At 39.6% G+C, this 22061-nt stretch overlaps 1 protein-coding gene and 1 pseudogene across 1 annotated transcript; both read left to right on the forward strand.

Moving 5' to 3' along the window:
• The window catches only part of LOC133125945 (leukocyte elastase inhibitor-like), a 68848-nt pseudogene extending 57467 nt beyond the window's left edge, over window positions 1-11381 (forward strand).
• An 880-nt stretch (window positions 11382-12261) lies between these two features.
• LOC133125947 (leukocyte elastase inhibitor-like) lies at window positions 12262-21842 on the forward strand. The gene is made up of 8 exons (XM_061237695.1): window positions 12262-12345; window positions 13564-13741; window positions 16409-16498; window positions 17222-17359; window positions 19151-19268; window positions 20170-20312; window positions 20792-20959; window positions 21135-21842. The coding sequence occupies exons 2-8, from the start codon at window positions 13574-13576 to the stop codon at window positions 21540-21542; spliced, it is 1233 nt and encodes a 410-aa protein (XP_061093679.1). The 5' UTR covers window positions 12262-12345; window positions 13564-13573; the 3' UTR covers window positions 21543-21842.
• Window positions 21843-22061: the final 219 nt, after the last annotated feature.

Genomic DNA, 22061 nt, shown 5'->3' on the forward strand with positions numbered 1-22061 from the left:
GAAGCTTGGTCCCTTGGTCCCCCCCTATTTGTAGCTAGCTAATCAGAATATAGGAGCTAGCTAACGTTGGTTACAGCGATTGACCACCCTAGTGCAGCGTTGTTAACATTAAACGACATCAAGCTTAAGCGAAGTAAACATACCGTAAACGGAGTTGTTAGCCTTGCTGATAAAAATTGTGAATGACGCAGCTTGAATTTACGTAGCTAGAGAAAAGCGAATGAAAGCGATGTTGTGTTCACTCTCCTTTCATGTAGACTACAACTTTTGACTATTTTACTTCAGTCCTTAAGTGTTAGATGGGTTTCGCCTAGATACAATAGTTCACCTTAAAGAATGAGCGTTTTCCTGTCGGTTGCACCAGTTTTTCAATTTAAGGTATGTGAAAACAGTTTTACCACTGGTGTTGAGCATCCTCAGTGGAATCTTCGCATCCGTTGCTTGTGCCAGCAGGTAGGGTTGGGTTTAATTACCCACGAGTTTGCAGTGAACTAATGCATCGCTCGTAATGCATTCTCATGTCTCTGTTGGTTAACCTTCGATATTCTCATTACTGTGACTACATTTACATTACATTTTAGTCATTTGGCAGACGCTTTTAATCCAAAGCGATTTACAAGTGCATAGGTTCTACCATAAGTCAAAGCATCACATCCAGAAACAAGCTAAATACACAGGAAATGCTGTTCTAAACATAGTTGTCATCAGAAGTGCCTTTTTTTTTTTTTTTTTTTTTTGGTGGGGGGGGGGGCGGTTAGACAAGGATAGGGATATCAGAAAGGAGGGGCAGGGGAAATCAGGAGGGAGGACTAAGGTAGAGTTTGAAAAGGTGGGTTTTGAGTCTGCGTCGAAATAGGGGGAGGGATTCTGCTGTTCTGACAGTGGTAGGCAAGTCATTCCACCACTGAGGAACCAGAACGGAAAACAGGCGTGAACGTGCAGCTCGACCGCCAGGTGCACGTAGAGAGGGAACCGTAAGGCGACCAGAGCTGGCAGACCGGAGTGGTCTAGCTGGGGAGTAGGGAGTGATCAGGGATTGTATGTAAGGTGGGGCAGTCCCCTTAGCAGCCTGAAATGCCAACACTAGGGCCTTGAAACGGATGCGTGTGGCAATAGGAAGCCAGTGGAGGCCAATGAGAAGCGGGGTGACATGAGCCGACCTGGGCTGACTGGTGATCAGGCGGGCTGCAGCATTCTGGACCAATGGTCCAATGACTAAATGTAGCTAGCTAACCTACTGTATTCTTTAAAAGCACATGTTTTATTTCAGCATATGACCACGTATGTGCATGTGGGAAGAATTCAGTTGAATGTTTGCATGGCTCTCCACTGAAAATGCTTGGAATTGCTTAAAAAAGGAAACGGGTTCTTCCCACCCAATTCTGCAAGTGTCAACTTTTGGTCCGTAGCTATATAATCAGGTTTGACAGGCAAGGGCGAGCTGTTACCCGCAAAGGTTTCATGATGTGTCTCAAATTATCTCTTGAGAGGTGTGACTTCTACACTTTTACTTAGTATTTTTAATAGTGCTATTAAACGTTCCTAAAATCACTTGAAATGTTACTGAAATCACTAATAATCATTTGTGTTAGGCGATCTTTGGCTTGCGTTTAAAAGCTGGCTATTCTTTCTGATCTTCCATCCATCCATCCATTATCTGAACCCGCTTATCCTGAACAGGGTCGCAGGGGGGCTGGAGCCTATCCCAGCATACATTGGGCGAAAGGCAGGAATACACCCTGGACAGGTCACCAGTCCATCACAGGGCACACACACCACTCACTCACACCATTCACTCACACACTCACACACTCACACACTCACACACTCACACACTCACACACTCATACACTCACACACTCATACACTCACACACTCATACACTCACACACTCATACACTCACACACTCATACACTCACACACTCATACACTCACACACTCACACACTCACACACTCATACCTACAGGCAATTTAGACTCTCCAATCAGCCTAACATGCATGTCTTTGGACTGTGGGAGGAAACCAGAGTACCCGGAGGAAACCCACGCAGTTAGTAATTATAAATAATAATTCTCAAAGAACGCAAGAGAAAAGTTTCATTTAGTCTCACTATGTCATAGTGTCATTAGCCGCGCTATGATATCCCCTCAAGAAACTTGAAATTGTCCGCTCTCCACTATCCATCATGGTGCTTTTCTGTGATCTTGTGTTCTTATTGTCACAGTATTTAGTGGCAAAACTGTAGGGTGAAGTCAGGTAAATTGGGTCACCAGTTAAAATGGGCCAGATAAGGTTTATATATGAATAAGCAACGAATGAACATCTAAATAGCGATAATGTTTTTATTAACCCTCCTGTTGTGTTCCGGTCGAATTTGACTGATTTAGAAATTCTCTCTCTGAATAATTTCGTTAATTTAATCTGATTAGGTTAATTTCTTAAGATTGCATGGCTTTGTCCACACGGGGCATCTGAACACACAAAATTAAATGTGACAATTTTCATAAAATTTTGGGTATTTTATTTAACTTTTGTACACCTGTGGTGTTCCCGTTCAAAAATGACTGGACTTTAGAAATTAAAGGGTAAGACTACATTCAGTGTTTATGGACACACTTCCTCTCGCAGACCCCCATATGCATGTGTGATTTAGCACATGCACACACAAACATATGCACACATACGCCTCACTCCCCTTCCTGGCTTCCATGGAAACCCCCACAGGATCCTTTCCCCAATAGAATCTTTCCCCCATAGGAACCACACCTGTTGGCATTCTCACATGCAATCACAACATTGTTTCAGTAATATGTAGAACCTTTCTTGCAGCTCTGGTAAATAAAGCTTTTTTGCGGCCTTGCTCACAATGTGGCAGCATAGTGACCTAACAATATACTGTATTTGTGGATCTTGATCATATCTTTGATCAAGACGCTGGTGAGGAGGAGAGAGGCCAGCAAACTGACAATGAAGATGCATTAGAGGAGGAAGTGTCAGAGGTTGACGGCAATGTAGAATATGATCTAGACCAAGAGACAACCGATGTGGAACAATCCAGTGATGAGGAAGAGGGCCCAGCTGAAGTATTTGTTGTAGTCAAAATAATTATTATTGTGCTGGACATGTCATAGTCATATTGTATAGTCATAGCACCTTTGTAAATAAATCTACACACACACACACACACACACACACACACACACACACACACACACACAGAGTCGCATGCATACACCCACATGCATGCATATACACCCACAAACACGCACCTGCACAAATAGGCTACAGGCGCGCATGCACAGCTGTACACACAAATTCAGTCTCCTCAGACACACAGCCACACACACATGTTCAAACAAGGAGTCTATTTTTTTATGTAATTTGTGTGCTTTCATGTAATTGCTGTTGTGTTAATGTTATTTCAGTATTTTCTATTGTTAAACACCCACAGATCCACCTCCACATCATTCTCACACAAATCAGACATTGTAGACACATGCAGTCACACACCTCCCCACACACATGCATTTTTGAAAACAATTTCTTGTTATGATGCCTTATTCTAAAAATGAAAGAATGTTTTATTTATTTGTTTATTTTATTTTTTATTTTTTATTTATTTATTTATTTTATTTTTTTTGCTGTCCAGTATCACTGGCCCATTTTAGCAGAACAGGTGGCCCATTTGACCTGATCACAGTACACTTGTATTGTTTTAGTATCAGTAGATACTAAAACATAATTCTAACACAGAATGATAGAGGAGACCTTACTTAAGAAATAAGAAACATATTTGAAAGTTGAGCATAGTGTCCATAGCTATTTTCCTATCGTCAAGTTGTCTGTATCCATAGCCTAGTTTAGTGCAAAATAACTCTTATGTGTGGAAGGCACATTAGAAGGAAATTAGTAAACAGTCATCATATACAAAACCTGCACCATCCCCATGACACACATATCACTGGATATATAATATGAATTCATTAATCTAGATGGCCTGTAGCATAGCGGTTAAGGTAAATGACTGGTTCTAATCCCGATGTAGCCATAATACCATCCGCACAGCCATTGGGCCCTTGAGCAAGGCCCCTGCATTGTCTTCTGCTTAGTCTAATCAACTGTACGTTGCTCTGGATAAGAGCGTCTGCCAAATGCCAATAATGTAATGTAATTAATCACTGTTTGAAGAACAGACTTCAAGCAACTATTGTCCAAAATAAGTAAACAGCCGCTCATTCCGAAACAATATGGATAATCTCAGCATAATTCACAATTGGGATTTTGGGATGAATTCATCTGAAATAATTTACGGGGAATACAGTATAGTCTGTGTGCATAGTTGTAATGAATCACTAAGCGAGTATTGTATTTTCTGGTAGCCGGTTTTTGGCCTGTTCCTTTTATTTTGGTCGGAGTTGTCTCCAGATATTTTCTGTTTCATATACCTTCTGGAGTTTTGGTTTCCTGGGCATCTGAATTGGTTTCCTTTACTGGACCACTTTATTGGTCTTTTTATTAGACCACATCACTTTAATGGATTACCCTTAGTCGCTCTTGGCTCTCCGCCAGTCCCCAACCCTACAGACTTGGGTTTGGAAAGACCTTGACTCCAACGGGTCTAAACTTGCAATGGATTCTCTGCAGCTTCAGTGATGATTGGATAAAGATTAGAAGCCAAGCTCTGTTGTGCCCTGTATTGTACATGTTTTGTGGTTCTAATAACTTTTTTTTTGTCTATTTACCTTTTGTCATTCAGACAATTTAGAGTGCAGAAAAAGTGGTGTATGTCACTGGCCTGAATTGGTTTCCTTTACTGGAACACTTTATTGGTCTTTTTATTAGACCACATCACTTAATAAAAGAAGGGTACATTAACATAGCATAGAATATTATGTGTCCCTTTTGGAAAGTATTGCAATGAGCCAGCAAAGTTACACATCAGATATCACATCATTGATCCATATACAGGATACATTAAATATATTTCAGTTCATGAGGCAAAACAGCTACAATGCCTGATTGTATGTATTGTGTGTATATATTGTATTATACAGGTGCATCTAAAAAAATTTGAATATCCTGGAAAAGTTCATTGTTTTCTGTAATTTAATTCAAAAAGTTAAACTTTCATATTCTAGATTCATTACACACAAAGTTAAACATTTCAACCTTTTTTTGTTTTAATCTTGATTATGGCTTACAGCTCATGAAATTCCAGGATTTCAAAATATATTGCATAATACCAATCAAAAAACTGATTTATAATCCAGAAATGGCAACCTTCTGAAAAGTATGTTCATTTATGCACTCAAGAATATATATTACTGAAAAAATGAACTTTTCAAATGAGCCCTGAACCTGTAGATGTGTCTAACTGCAGCCATGTGACCATGTGAGGCGTCCTCTGCTTTTAATATGAAGCCAATGGGCTCCAGCTCTCTTTTTTCTTTTTTTCCCCAAAGAAAATCCATGTAATCACAAAATGCATTATTGGGAAGAAATATGTAACCTAGCACAACCATACGCCGTATATAGAACATAGCCTTTTGCTATCATCATCTGTCATTTGCAGGCACGTTACAAAGAAATAAAAAACAAGACGCTCAACAGGGCAAACTTGAAGGACTGATTTTCATTGAGGCCGTTTTCCAAGTTGTGGACAAATTGTATTCTACGCTTTGATGTTGGCAGTTTCAAAAAAATAAAAATTGGAAGAAAAAATATGAACACTAAGCGAGTATTCAACCAACTTGAGTGGCATGAACTTTCAGTGAGCTATTCTTTAGGCAGGTCATTGACGTACCTGACACTGCACTAATCCCAGAATGGAAATTATAATTAATAATAAGCCAAGATCATTTTAAGATGGCATACCAAATGAAGAGTGGTAATACTATAATACTTAGTTAGTGCCACCAATGTAAAAAGTTAGTCTAGATCACTATCACCCTACCATCAACATGTGTTTGAATGTGTTTGAATGCTATTGCTATTCATAAAAAAAGTGGATATTATATGAGGGGTTCTCATCATAGTCAACCTTGTCTGGAAAGCCCAGTTTCGTTAAAGTTATAGCAGCCATATAAAAGTGAAAAACTGCTTTCCTTCTTAATCAACAAGCAAACATTTGTAAAGACTTTATAAAAGAGTGAGTAAAGTGTGTGTAGCTATAGCCTTCTAGAACTCTATATTGTATATTATTCTACTGTAGCAAAATTATGTATAATTCCTATTGCATGATGCATTTCTCTCTGAAATTATTGCCCTAGCAGGAGATCAACAATGGAGGCACTGATTGCTACAAACACCAACAGGGCTTGTTACTGTCCGAACACGGAAAAGTGAGGTTGGCAGACCAAAAGTGAAATTAAGATTTATTTATAAGATTTATTTTGGTAAAAGAGATTCACACACAAACTCTATTGAAGGAGTTTGTGTGTGAATAAGGAGACAAAGGCTTTCATAATGGCATGTACTGGAGGGGTGTAATTAATGTGTTATTCTTATGGACATCTTTTAAAATCCTATCCATTCTGCCCCCTTGTGGTTGAGTCGTCAATGAGTAAAATTATTGTCGCGTTCCCATTTATGTTGTACAAAAAAACTGACATAATAAAACCACAAAACAGTGTCAGATTGTTTCAAAGACTCTCCACTTGTGAGAACAGCAGTTTATATTATTATCAGCCTCTTATTTGCGAAGCAAGGCAATAAAATTTGGCACCCCCCTTGCCACACACTCACTGTTTACAACCCGCACCTCGCCTCAGACAATATGAGGCATATACTAACAATCTTTGATACCGTTTCTCTACGTCAAAAAATCATGTTCCAAAATAAGAACAAATATACAATTCAGTAGTTGCATGAATAAACGCTTCTTTATAAATTAATTAAAAAGTATTATCTCACTTTTATTATATTTGGGAGAAATATTAGTTTGTTTCGCAAATTATTCAATACAGATGAAGCAAATGACATCTTGAACTATTTCTTCTCGTTGTATAGATGCATTGCTAAGTCATTTCAGTTCCTCCTTTAATGGGCCAGTTTGGTCAGATCAGCCCTTACAAACTGGCCCCCTACACTGGCCAAAAACAGGAGGCAGATTCAGCAGTGGATTTTTAAAAAAGCAGTTCTTCCAATATCCATATGGTCTTGCACTTAAAGAAGAGTGTATCGATCCATGCCCACAACACAGAGACTTAAAAGTGAGTGAAACCAGCTGTGTGTGTAGGCTCTAGCTCCATCAGGAACAAGTGCCAGTCCAGCTCAGCCAACTTGTGCCACTAGCTGATGCCATTAAGTTATTTCAAATCAACACCCTACCTCTAAAAGATACCTGTGAAGGAAGCCACCAAGACATTTTTTGGCACAAGCCTTTTCAATCACACATTTACAATTAATTTAATGCTTTGCAAAGACCCAAAAAACACACCCAGCACTTTCAGTTCTTCCTGCTTCCAGACCAGACTACCTGGCAGTTTACCCTGGCAAAGCAGGCCTGGTCATGGATCTGAAATCATTTTCATTACATGCAAATCCTGCTGATCTGTCATTAATCAACTTAGAGGTTAATTAATGCAGAGGTGAATTACACTTTATTGATCCCACACATGGAAATGTAATTGTCGAATTTGTGAGCAGAGTGGTGAGAATGGAATCTGTTTTGTTGCCTGTGAAACCACTGATAATACAGAAGTGAATGCACTAGGGGCTCTATTTTCCAGCCAGCATCTGGCGTGTTTAACTGGTCAAAGCTGACAGGAAGGTGACAGTAATGCAAATAACCACACATTACAACAGTGGTATGCAGAAGAGCATCTCTGGACACAACACATCATAACTCTTAAGTGAATAGGCTAAAGCAGTCTAAAATACCTAATAAAGTGCTCAGTGTGTGTATATGCATTTAAGGAACAAAAATTAATAGCTACAGCAGTTTTGCACTATTTTCTTCCTGCATGTGTATTTCAAATACCGATGATACCTTGTGTAAATAAGACAGCATTGGAGTTACTGTGAGGTGTAAGGTTCACTTTGAAGGAGGTTGGCTACTGACTCCAATAGGCTTTAAGTCTTTATGCTAAGCGAAAACATTGTGCTAACATGTAAACTGAGCCAGTGAATAAACAAAAATGAAAATGTAATCTCGTCTAAATATGGAAAAAGGGATATTTCCCAAAATGTTGGTTTATTCCTTTAAAAAAATTTTCATTGTGAATTATCAACAAACAAAATTATCCGTTTTCTTTCTCTTTCTCATAATGAATGTTCACGCATTTGTGTACATGGCAATGCGACTCACATTTAAAGGGTAAGCTGTTTTTCCACACAGAAACATGCAAACAGTTGGAGCAATTAACAAAAAGACCTTAAACTTGCCATGGTATTTTCAGTCATTGAATATGAGCACATAATTCATGATACAGGCGGCACCGATGGTGCAATGGGTAGCACTGCCGCCTCACAGCAAGGAGGTCCTGGGTTCGAATCCCCGTCGGCCAGGGCCTCTCTGTGCAGAGTTTGCATGTTCTCCCCGTGTTTGTGTGGGTTTCCTCCGGGTACTCCGGTTTCCTCCCACAGTCCAAAGACATGCAGGTTAGGCTGATTGGAGAGTCTAAATTGCCCATAGGTATGAGTGTATGAGTGTGTGAGTGAATGGTGTGTGTGCCCTGCGATGGCGACCTGTCCAGGGTGTATTCCTGCCTTTCACCCAATGTATGCTGGGATAGGCTCCAGCCCCCATGCGACCCTGTTCAGGATAAGTGGGTTAGGATAATGAATGAATGAATGAATGAATTCATGATACAGTGACTGGTTTGCTCCTGCTTTGAATCCCCATTATATTTTCTATTGTATGTTTATTGTAATTCAATAGATTTTCTCCCAATCATTAATATGAACTTGATATAATCCTTTGGAAATAATTAATCATTTTTTGGTGAAAGCCAGACACAAGAAACAGCTAAGCATTCACTGTCTTTGTAAATCTGTAGGAATACATTCAGGACACAAAAAAGTTCTATCAGGCAGAGCTGTTGACTTCAAATCAAAAGCAGAGGATGAAAGGGTGACGATTAACAGCTGGGTGGAGAAGCAGACTCAAGGTAACTGCAGTTTCAGACACATCTACAGGTTCAGGAGACTTTCATTTGAAGTTTGCAGATCCTCTGTCCTACGTATTCCACTGAAATAATCAAGAAGTGAACAGCTGCTTGCTGTTACCGGTTTCCATTGTTTGGCCTCTGATAAATGATTATAATTGTGAATGCTTTACAGCAGTGCTTTTTAAACTGTGACTTGTAACTGAAAATTGTTCGCAGGAGTGCAGGCTGCAAAGTGGGTCCTGGAATGGGTCTATAGTCCACTAGACTGTGCTAGTACATTGGAAGGCCTGAAAGGCACAAAACCTCTAATTTGGGTCCTGATATTAAAACATTGAAGCCTTACAGCAACAATCAATCATTGTACGAACGATGTACTGGAGTGAAATATCTTCAGACTTGCGTGCCATGTAGTTTATGTAATACTCTAAACATTGACTTGAATTGAAAAAGATAGATGCTATCACATCGTGCATATTTCATGAAGTAATATTTCTTTCATCCTTACGATACAGGATATTTGGCACCTGATGCCTTTCTTTGTTGTTAAAAGATTTATGTTCTGCATTTTGCATTGAATTTTCTGTTTGTGCATGTTTCACACCTCTTAAAGATGAATCACATCTGCATTATTCAAGACATTATACCTGTAGCTGGATATCTTAATTAATGTACTTGTGTGACACCATCCCATCTATATATCTTCGCTTTATTGTGCTTTCTTGTAGATAAAATCAAGAACCTGCTGTCGAAAGGGGCTGTTAACAGTATGACCAGTCTGGTGTTGGTGAATGCTATCTATTTTAAGGCTGATTGGGACAAGAAATTCAAAGGGAGAGACACACATGAACGGCAATTCAAATTAAATAAGGTAACATGCTTACTCAGTTTCCAGATTAATTATGAACTGTTGCCGACACTGACACTGGAAAGGTTTTTGTCCTCTGTGCTGTTCAGTCACACTTTTGTAATTTCTTGACATCAGTTTGCTAAAGATGGGATTGCAGAGCATAATTGCTCTCCTCTTTAGTGTTGCAGTTAGGTCAATGATCCAACTTTGTGTTGAAGTGAAATGTTTTCTCCATAACAGTTGAATGATAAATTCTGCTTTATTTTCCTGTGTTCAATTCTAGAAATGTATCTTTTGCAGTGGTATGCAAAAGTTTGGACACACTAATTGTATGTTTTGTATAATTTGTTTAAATTAAAGGAGGTTTTAAAAACCCCTGCCGGGTACCCACTTACAGTAAGCACAACATATTTCTGTAATAGCGTGAGTATATCACAGCTTTAATATTGTACATGGATTGAAACATATATTTGAATGATCTTTAACGTCTTCAATTTTCAGAATGAAAGTAAGCCAGTACAGATGATGGAACAGACAGGCAACTTTGATTTGGCGTTCATTCCGGTGGTCAATTGTCAGATTCTGGAGATGCCTTACATTGGTAAAGAGCTGAGCATGCTCATTATTCTGCCCAGAGAGATTGATGCCAAAGAGTTGCCTAACCTTTGAGAATCCCACACTTGCAATTTTCTTTTCTTTTTTCCTACAGTTTGAAAGGGAGCTCACGTACGAGAAATTAATTCAGTGGACACAGCCTGACATGATGAAGAGTCTTGAGGTAAATGTGGCGCTGCCCAAGTTCAAGATGGAAGAGAACTATGACCTGGAAGGAATTCTGGTCAGTATGGGCATGAAGGATGCCTTCGATGTGTCCAAAAGCGACTTCTCTGACATGTCTCCCAGCAATGACCTGGTGGTTTCCAAAGTGGTGCACAAGGCCTTTGTGGAGGTGAACGAGGAGGGCACAGAGGCTGCTGCCGCCACTGCTGTCACCATGATTCTTCACTGTGGCTATACCAAAATCGTTTCATCGCAAACCATCCCTTCCTGTTCTTCATCAGACACAACCCCACTCAGAGCATCCTCTTCTATGGCCAGTTCTGCTCCCCTTAAACTGCAGTTTCCAGTTATATGCAGGAGTCTAAAGAATGACTGTCTGCGTGTTAAATAGCTCTGCAATGATGTTTTCCTTAAAATAATATTTCATTGTTATCTGCTTCTCAGAGCTTAGACAATCCTGCTGCAGTGCATTGTTTTCATTCATGTCCATTGTATCCTCTTTGAAGATTAATACTGGCTTAAGACCAAAGATGGTTTCTGTTCTGTTCATTATATTTTACTCAACACTGAAATGGCAAAAAACAAGAAGCAGTAACCAAGATCACATTTCTTATTTGTGAAAATAAAAGTGCAAAAGTCTACTCTGTTGGTTGCTTTTTTCACTTCGCTGCTCAGTCATTGCATCAGAGAAGTACATTTCATGCACTGCTGGTACATGCAGAATGCTGGTGCCCAGTCAATCAAATATTTTTTTGTGTGACAATTATTCCAAGAAAAAAGTCTCCATATCTGGTCATCAATTCATCTCATCTGCAGTCAAAAAATAAGTTCAATGGGGCAAACACGAATGACTGATTTCCATACTGGCAGTTTTCCAAGTTTAGTGCATGTACAGATCGTACTGTACACTTTGTGATGTGGGTGTGCCTGGCTAAGAAGTACTCCTTGTGAAGTTGCAGCTTCACTCATTGTCTGTGATTGACGAGACACCACTCCAGTAGGAGAAGAAAATAGGAATAGGAAGAAACAATAAGAAAACTAGGTGAGTACTCAACCAGCTTGCGTGGTATCAACTTTCAGTGAGATATTCTTTAGGCATGTCTTTCACGTAGTATACAATGCACTAATCCTGGAATGGTAATCCTAATATCAATTAGCCTATACGATTAAATGATAGCCGTATTTATGAAGGCTTGTATGTTACAGCCAAGATGATTTTAAGATTTTAAATCGAGTGTGGTAATACTATAATTCTGAAAGTGACTGGCACCAGTAGCACCAATGTACCATCACTCTACCATTAACATACTTTTGGAGGGCAATGTGCTTGAATGCAATTGCTATTCATAAAAAAGTGGAAATTATATATGGGATTCTCATTATAGTCAGCCTTGTCTGGAAATACCAGTTTTGGTAAAGGTATAGCAGCCATAGAAAAGTGAAAAACTGTTTTCCTTCTTAACCAACAAGCAAACGTATGTGCAGAAAGTGGGACTTTAGGACCGAGGGGCGAATAGTAAGGGCTTAAATGACGAGGTGTGCATAGGGGCAGGATTCTTGCGTCATCAGTCAGCTGCTTAGCCAGGGGAGCGGAGTGGAAAGTGCGGTAAATTGGAATTGTTTGGCATGCTGTTATACTAGGCCAGCATTAGCTGCCTTATAATAGAGTACGACGCTTATAAGTATGTGGGTTCTTGTAGATTACCGACGGACGTAGGTAAATAGAACGATTCTTAAATCTCCGCTAGTGATTCCCTCTTAATCGCAGTAAGGGATATATGATAAACAAAGCATCGAAGCGGTGCCCTGCTGTGCGCGCTGAGAATATTCATATTTAATGTCTTTCAACCGATCGTGCTGGTGTTAAGAGCGTTTGCCTAATTGCTGCTGCGTGCGGGGGAGCGGATGGCCTGGAAGCCGGCTTGTGAATGAACCCCGCCACTCGTCGTTTTTGCCATTTGGTTTGGACAGCTAGCCACTGTTTTCCCATATGTGAAGTTTGTATATGTTTATTTATATCATGTCTATGAAAATGAGCTCTTAATCATTGATGTTTTACTATTGATGCAACTTGTTGTGTTTGGGCAGTGTGCAGTACCAAGGGTGGGCTGTACTATTGTAATCAACCATTATATGAGAGCAGTGTGCAATATCAAGGCTGGGACAGCTCAATGTGTTACGGGGACCACCCGTGTGGTGTGATTACGATTGGTGTGTATTGACCAAGCCTTTTATGGTTAACCTGGTGTCGCCTTGGTTGCGGTGCTTGGGGTGTTGAGTCACTGGGAAGCCCTGTAGTTATTGTGGATCAAAAGTGGGGTGCCTGACAATATTGAGCATGGGGGTGCTGCCCAACATTATTTATTGGAATCTTGCATATAAACTTGTCTTGATGAGAACTCATGTATGTACCCCTACACTGCTGTAAGTAAAGGTTGGTCCTTTGCACAACAAATATTTGAATTACTCTGAACGAATGGTATAAATAAAGTATTACTGTGTTGCTTTTGATACATCAGCCTCCAATCCTTTCATTCATTTGAATAACCCTAGCGTGGGGAGGGATCTTTACTGTAGAGTATCAGTGGGTTCTCCCATCCCCGTTAAATAGATGGGAGTGGCGTAATCGTAACATATGGTAGTATAATGGAACTGGGTTGTTGTCGCTAACGGCCACATATGTAAAGAGTATTTAAAAGAGTGAGCCAAGTGTGTGTAGTTATAGCTTTCTAGAACTGTATATTGTATATTATTCTACTGTTGCAAAAACATATATCATTCCCATTGCATGATGCATTTCTTTCTGAAATGATTGCCCTTCCAGGAGACCAACAATGGAGTCACTGAGTGCTGCAAATACCAAGTTCTCCCTGGACCTGTTTAAGAACATAACTGAACATAAGAAAACGGACAACATCTTCTACTCTCCACTCAGCATCTCCTCAGCTCTGGCCATGGTGTACATGGGCGCCCGGGGGAACACAGCTACACAGATGGCTGAGGTGAGTTCACCCAGGCAGTGTCACTCTCAGACGTCCCAGCACAACACAACTGCATTAATAAGCTACGGAGGGATCATCCATGGAAGACTTACTGAATGTTGTTACAGCCAGGGCTTGTTACTGACCAAACACAGAAAAGTGAGATTGGCGGATCAAAAGTGAAATTAAGATTTATTTTTGGTAAAAGAGATTCACACACAAACTGTATTGAAGAAGCATCAGTACGCCAGTTCCAGTGAGCCATTCTGTACGAGAGAAAAAATGTCCCGCTCAGGTGCTGTCAATCACCTTAATCAGTAGGCTACCTGGGAAAAGGACAGGTAAGAAAGTAAGGAGACAATGGCTTTCATAATAGCATGTGCTCCCACCAGGACTGGAGTGGTGTAACATGTCATTCTTATGTACACCTTATGCAAAAACACCTTTTTAAAAATCATATCCACTCTGCCAACTTGTGGTTGAGTCGATGTGTCAAATTATTGCGTTCATATTTATATCATACAGAAAAACTGGATATCATACACAAAATGCCAGATTACTCTGAATGGAGGAATCCTTCAGGTGGTGTCGGCCCAGCTAACTGGTGCCACTAGCTGATGCCATTAAGTTATTTCAAATCAACACCCTACCTCTAAAAGATACCTGTGAAGGAAGCCACCTAGACATTTTCGCACAAGCCTTTTGAATCACACCTTTCTAATGTATTTTCATGTTTTGCAAAGTACCTAAAAACACGCCCAGCACTTTCAGCTCTTGCTGTTTCCAGACCAGACTACCTGGCAGTTTACCCTGGCAGTGCAAGCCTGCTGATACAGGTACAGCCAAGGGTAACACTAGGGGCTCTATTTTACAGCCAGCATCTGGCGTGTTTCCAGCTGTTTTGCTGTCGATCTAATATTTTCCAGATGATCCCGACACCTCTGGTAATTTTGAGACTAACTGCTCGCCCAAGTGGGAGGAGAGTCACTGCTCGGAGTGTGTCAGTCAAGTGGAAGCGGCTCATTGCCATTTTGGTGCCAGGATTAATGTGTAAGTCGTAGCCCAGTCTATGGTGTACTGCTAATTTGCTGATGATCAGCCTACTCAAAACCGTTTTCTAATATTTTGGAACCCTTTTATTAATGAAGCCAAATGAGATTCATAATTTCATTTACAATCAATGAAAGAAAAAAAAAAAAAAAAAGAAAAAACCTTTCTGACCTCTGTTGTGAGGATGTGCCGCCATTGTGTAGGCTGCACAGTCAGTAAACAGGCAGGGCAGAAATAATGTTTAGTGCAGTGTCTGTTCACTCTGGGAAATGGGAGTAACATATTACACAGGACACAGCTGGGACAGTGCTCGGTGTAGGCTGCATTGGCTGTGTCTTGCAGTCCATCTGTGGGGGACTCCAAACAAAGTGAAGAAAGTAAAATTTAAATCCAAGTGGATGCACTGACAAATTCCCCTCTGCAGTCCACAATCACAGCATCAACCACCCCCATCCCCAGTCTGAGATCTCCTCAGCTGAGGGGGACACACCAACATGGCTGCATACATTTACATTTTAGTCATATGGCAGATGTTGTACTTATTGTAATCTCGCCTTCTGATTCTTACTACCGATGAATTGTTTGCATCTTGTGGTATAGCCTTTATATTGCTGCTCTCTAGATCTTCTCCAAACAGTTGATTAAGATACCTTCACCTGATCAACATGTTCGATGTCTGTTGCTTAGTACACCAGCGGTTTCTTTCTTTTTCAGGACATTCCAAGTTGTTGTACAAGCTATCCCCAATGATTTCCCCTCTTTTCTCCCAAAGAGAGTTCTCTAGTCTTCATGTTGGTTCATCTTTTCTAACACAAATGCAGTCTTCACAGGCAAAACCTAAGCCAAAAACCAAGAGTAGACATTGAGAACTATTTATTGTTTAACCCATCAATCTAACAGGACACATCTTGTAAAAAAGAAACACCTGTTTCACATGTAAAGTCACATGTTCCAATACTTTTACTCACCTAAGAATTGGGTGGTCTGATACAAAAGGTGATATGCACTAAGTTGTTTTACAAAAATACCAGTCAATAAAAGCTGAAACTCTGTCTGTCATCATGTACATATTTTGACCTCAAACTCAATTGTCTTCAGTGCATAGCAAAAACAAAGGAATTGAACATGCTGTTCCAATACTTTTGGACTGTACAGTCTGAGCTTGCTCCAAGAGAGCTATTAAATATGCTGGATTTATACAGTTTCTCAAATATATTAACCTTTATTTGACTAGGAAGTCATATTGAGATTAAAACCTCTTTTACAAATGAGACCAAGCCAAGACGGGGTCAAATAGCAACATAAAATTATAGAATCGCAATCACCAGTACAATACAGTACTATCCATAATAATGTAGGTATATACAATTTCAAGTGCATTGCAATACATACAGTATGACAGAACATAACACATGGCGGTGAAATGAACACATCAGTGTTCCAAATGTTAAATGTTCTCTATTGCCAAGTCTTTCCACTATGGCCAATCCACAGTGAAATAAAAAGTTTAAGAGTATGTTGACAAGGCTTGATATGATGTTCACAGGATTATAGCCACACTGTCGTTTGATTTTCAGTGTCTACTAAAAATGTCTACGTGCATGTCATCACAGTGTTAAAATGTTGATGATGCTATAGGTGCTTCGCTTTAGAAAAGAGAAGAAACCTGAAGCTCCTGGACTGCAACAACAACAAGTAAAAAGACCGCTTCCGCCAGGGGTGATGAAGGTGAGAACATGTAACTGCAGCTGAATTTACTAACCACAAGGTTGGGATGTCTATAAATTGTGTTAACAATGGGTTTTGGGTGGATGAGTGGTGAGCTGCAGTATCACTGAGGTATCTTGGTCTTTTGCTTTTCCAATTTGCAGAATTTGTCTTTTCCCTTCACAGTACTTATACTTTTGTCTACTTTCTATTGGACATTTAAATTCATAAAAATTTCTGTAGAAATATTAATTTAAAGACATTAGGTCTTTAAATGTAAATCTCAAACCAAAATTCTTGTCTTTTTCAAAATGTATTAATCAGTATTTTTCCTTTTTTTTTTACCGTCTTCCTTTTCTTCCTTTGGTTCGTTGAAGGTACCAGGTTTGTGTCCTTTATACAAAAAAGTCAATCTTCACAAGTATTTTAGTATTCTACATAGATCTTATTTAAATTTGTTGATGAATAGGACAAAAAGATAGGACAATTTATTGTCAGGAAAAAGTAGTTTAAAACAAGCTCTTTCAGATTGTACTCCTAAGAGATCATTGTTAAGACAGGCTTTTATATAGTGCTAAATCTTATATAAAATTTAGTTTCATAAATTGTTTTGTTATAATAGAAAGTGCTAATGGGATCATCAAAATGATTCATTAATCAGAAGAAATTGAAGCATGATATGCCTTGCTTGCATTTCTGTAAGGAAATCTGTGTCACCAAGTGCTTGTCTGTGCCTGTCTTCAGTCTCCCCTTCATGAAGCTGATGATGACATTCATGCTGGATTCAACAAACTAATGTCTGAACTCAACAAAGAGGGTGCACCGTATGCACTGAGCCTGGCAAATCGCCTGTATGGGGAGCAATCTTACGAGTTTGTGGAGGTAATGTTTTGTTGATGAATAGCACAGATTTGCCAATACATTTGCCAATACATGCACATACTTGGAAAGGAATGTATGCACAGTGGACAAAAGACATGGGTAAAATTGATTATTGCAGGTTCAGATGAGTTGAGAATGAGACACTATGAGTGTTGAAATCAGGTAGTAATTGCACTGTGATTTGTGATAGGTTCTCAGTAAGAGTTTCTGTGTTCTAAGCCTCCAGCCTGTACTCACTTATGCTGACCTAATGGATCATACTTTTAAGATTGGTTTTATTTATTAGCAAATCTGGCACAGTATCAAAAATAGTTTATTTTATGTTACTCAGTTGAAGGAGGTGAGCATTTAGTGAAAAACTATTGTAATGCAGCACTAGGGCTGAAAAGAGTGTGCACGTAGCGCTCCAAATCCACTCACCGAACACTTTATGAGGAACATTTTTACTTTATTACACCTGTTACAATGATCTAATCAGCCAATTGTGTGGCAGCAGTGCAATGCATACAATCATGTAGATACGGGTCAGGAGCCTCAGTTAATGTTCACATCAACCATCAGAATGGGGGAAAAATGTGAGTGAAACTTTGACTGACTGGTCAAAGCTGACAGGAAGGTGACAGTAATGCAAATAAGTAAGTGGATAGGCTACAGCAGTGGAAGTCTAAAAAATAAGCTCAATAAATACCTAAAAGTGTTTGGTGAGTGTATATGCATTTAAGGAACAAAAATGAATGGCTACAGCGGTTTTGCACCATTTTCTTCCTGCACGTGTATTTCAAACACCCATGATGCCTTGTGTAAATTAGACAATGCACAAAAATGAAAATGTCAGAAAGTCGTAAAAAAGGTATATTTCCCAAAATGTTGGCGTATTCCTTTAACATCTTTTTTCATTGAAAATACATCTATCAGTTTGTTCAATGATTGAATTTTTGCATCTTGTATGTAGGCTTTTAGTCCCTGTTTCCAGATGGACAAAGTGATCAGTTCTTTCTCTTACTCATAATGCATGTTCACGCATGTGTGTACATGGCAATGTAACATTCAAAGGGTACGCTGTTTTTCCACACAGAAACATGCAAACATAAGGGAGATGGTTGTTTTGTATCATATTTTTGACTCTGCCATAGGCCCAGTATGTTGTAATCTGTACTTGAACTTCATATAGCCTTCAATGCAAGGAAAATTAAATGACTGGTGTTTTCAAAGACTTGCTCCATCTATCTCTGACTAACTCGGCTCTCTGGTCTACAGCACATCCTATGGATATCACCTTAATTGCAGTGACCTGGTACTTTTTAAAGTCCAGTGACTGCACTGGGCAGTTGGAGGAATGAACAAAAAGACCTTAAACTTGACATGATGATTTCATGTCAATTTGAATATGAACACATAATTCATGACGCAGTGACTGGTGTGCTCCTGCTTTGAATCCCTATTTTATTTTGTATTGTATGTTATTGTCATTTTAATTTTGAGATGTTGACCTCAATTTAAAGATAAAAAATTAAAATTAATTGATTACGGATTGTGCAGTGGGTAGCACTGCCGCCTCACAGCAAGCAGGTCCTGGGTTTGAATCCCAGTTTGCAAGTTCTCCCCGTGTTTGGATAGGATAGACTCCAGCCCACCTGCGACCCTTTTCAGGATAAGCAGGTTAAGATAATGGATGGATGGATGATTTTCTCCCAAACATTGAAAAGAACTTGATATATTCCTTTGGAAATAATCCTTTTTTCGGTGAAAGCCAGACACAGCTAAGCATTCACTGTCTTTGTAAATCTGTAGAAATACATTCAGGACACAAAGAAGTTCTATCAGGCAGAGCTGGAGACTGTTGACTTCAAATCAAAAGCAGAGGATGAAAGGATGAAGATTAACAGCTGGGTGGAGAAGCAGACTCAAGGTAACTGCAGTTACAGACATCTACAGGTTCAGGAGACTTTCATTTGAAATCTGCAGATCCTCTGTCCTACGTATTCCACTGAAATGATCAAGAAGTGGACAGCTGCTTGCTGTTATCGGTTTCCACTGTTTGGCATCTGATAAATGATTATAATTGTGAATGCTTTACAGCAGTGCTTTTTAAACTGACTTGCAACTGAAAATTGGTCGCCTGAGTGTAGGCTGCAAAGTGGGTCCTGGAATGGATCTGTAGTCCACTAGACTGTGCTAATACATTGGAAGGGCCCCTGAAAGGCACAAAACCTTTAATTTGGGTCCGGATATTAAAACATCGAAGAACCAATCAATTGACGGCAATAATCAATCATTGTGGCGGCCTGTAGTGTAGTGGTTAAGGTAAATGACTGGGACATGCAAGGTCGGTGGTTCTAATCCCCACACAGCCATTGGGCCCTTGAGCAAGGTCCTTAACCCTACATTGTTCCAGGGAGGATTGTCTCCTGCTTAGTTTAATCATCTGTATGTCGCTCTGGATAAGAGCGTCTTCCAATGTCATAATATCATTGTATGAACGATGTTCCAGACTAAAGTATCTTCAAAATTGCTTGACATGTAGTTTGTTTTGTAATACTCTAAACATTGACTTCACGCATATTTCATGAAGTAATATTTTTTACAGCATATTTGGCACCTGATGCCTTTCTTTGTTAACTTTGTTCTGCATTTTGTAGGTGTTGAATTTCTGAAGTTCTGTTTCTGCATGTTCCACACCTCTTGAAGATGAATTGCATCTGCATTATTCAAGACATACCCAGCTACAGATATAATGCAGTATCTTGATTAATGTACTTGTGTGACACCATCCCATCTATATATTTCCGCTTTATTGTGCTTTCTTGTAGATAAAATCAAGAACCTGCTGTCGAAAGGGGCTGTTGACAATATGACCAGTCTGGTGTTGGTGAATGCTATCTATTTTAAGGCTGATTGGGACAAGAAATTCAAAGGGAGAGACACACATGAACGGCAATTCAAATTAAATAAGGTAACATGCTTACTCAGTTTCCAGATTACTCCGTGACTGCAAAATAATTGTGAACTGTGGCCTACACTGATGCGGGGAAGGCTTTTATCATCTGTGCTGTTCAGTCACACACTTGTCATTTCTTGACATCAGTTTGCTGAAGATGGGACTCCAGAGCATAATTTCACTCCTCTTTAGTGTTGCAGTTAGGTCAATGATCCAACTTTATGTTGAAGTGAAATGTGCTCTCCATGACAGTTGAATGATAAATTCTGCTTTATTTTCCGATTTTAGAAATTTACCTTTTGCAGTGGTATTGGTGAAATTGTATGTTTTGTATAATTTGTCTAAATTTAAAGGAGGTTTTAAAAACCCCTGCCGGGTGCCCACTTACAGTAAGCACAACATATTTCTGTAATAGCATGAGTATATCACTGCTTTAATATTGTACATGGATTGAAACATATGTTTGAATGATCTGTAAAATCTTCAATTTTCAGAATGAAAGTAAGCCAGTACAGATGATGGGACAGACAGGCAACTTTGATTTGGCGTTCATTCCGGAGGTCAATTGTCAGATTCTGGAGATGCCTTACATTGGTAAAGAGCTGAGCATGCTCATTATTCTGCCCAAAGAGATTGAGGATGTCTCCACAGGGCTTGAGAGGGTAAGACAGATTTTGGTGTACAATTCAATTATAATGATGCCTACAAGGGAATTGAGGCAATACCCAGTAGTTTCAAACTGGTCAGAGTATAAGAATGTGTGATAATATGTGGTAAGTGAACAAGCCTTCAGAAATCCACCACTCAACTGGATCAATGACTTCTTTTCTCCTGCAGTTGGAAAGGGAGCTCACGTACAACAAGCTCATCGAGTGGACACAGCCTGAGAAGATGGAATCTATTCGGTTACTTTTGGCTGTGCCCAAGTTCAAGATGGAAGAGAGCTATGACCTGAAAGATATTCTGGTCAATATGGAGATGAAGGATGCCTTCGATCTGTCCAAAAGTGATTTCTCTGGCATGTCTCCCAGCAATGACCTGGTGATTTCCAAAGTGGTGCACAAGGCCTTTGTGGAGGTGAACGAGGAGGGCACAGAGGCTGCTGCTGCCACTGCTGCCATCATGATGCTTGGATGTGCCATGCCACCCCCAGATCAGTTCATCGCAGACCATCCCTTCCTGTTCTTCATCAGACACAACCTCACTCAGAGCATCCTCTTCTATGGCCGTTTCTGCTCCCCTTGAAGTCTTATACTCTGCAGTTTCCAGTTATAAGCAGGAGTCTAAAGACTGTCTGCATGTTAAATGGCTCTGCAATGCTTTTGCCTTTGAAGAATGTAATTGATTAAATCATGTTAAAGTCTGCTGTAGTACATTGTTGCCATTCATTTCCATTGTATCCTCTTTGAAAATTAATACAGGCATCATACGAAAGATTGCTTCCTGTCAGTTCATTATATCTTACTTAAAACTAAAACCTATAACAACTACTAAAGATAACATGCAATAACCAATATAAACCAAAAATAAAGAAGTGCAAACCTTTCCTGTGTCAGTTGCTTTATTAACTTTGCTGCTCAGTCATTGCATCGGATAAATACTTTTCAAATCTAGTACTCTGCACATCTGGTCCAGGCAGGATGCTGGTGTCCAGTCAACCAGAGATCCTACTTTAGCATGACAATCATTCCAAGAGAAAAATCTCCGTATGTGGCTAAATCTGAGGGTAATTATGTGCCATGTGATTCACAGAAATGGAGGGTT

Source organism: Conger conger, chromosome 4 (genome assembly GCF_963514075.1).
Source record: "Conger conger chromosome 4, fConCon1.1, whole genome shotgun sequence".
Classification (NCBI taxonomy): domain Eukaryota; kingdom Metazoa; phylum Chordata; class Actinopteri; order Anguilliformes; family Congridae; genus Conger; species Conger conger.

What these genes read in the sequence shown, in the direction of transcription:
- LOC133125947 (XM_061237695.1), top strand. Translation starts at nt 13,574, where the DNA reads ATGGAGTCACTGAGTGCTGCAAATACCAAGTTCTCCCTGGACCTGTTT. An exon ending in CAGCTACACAGATGGCTGAG is followed by an intron (nt 13,742 to 16,408) that starts GTGAGTTCACCC and finishes ATGATGCTATAG; the next exon opens with GTGCTTCGCTTTAGAAAAGA. An exon ending in GGTGGAGAAGCAGACTCAAG is followed by an intron (nt 19,269 to 20,169) that starts GTAACTGCAGTT and finishes GCTTTCTTGTAG; the next exon opens with ATAAAATCAAGAACCTGCTG.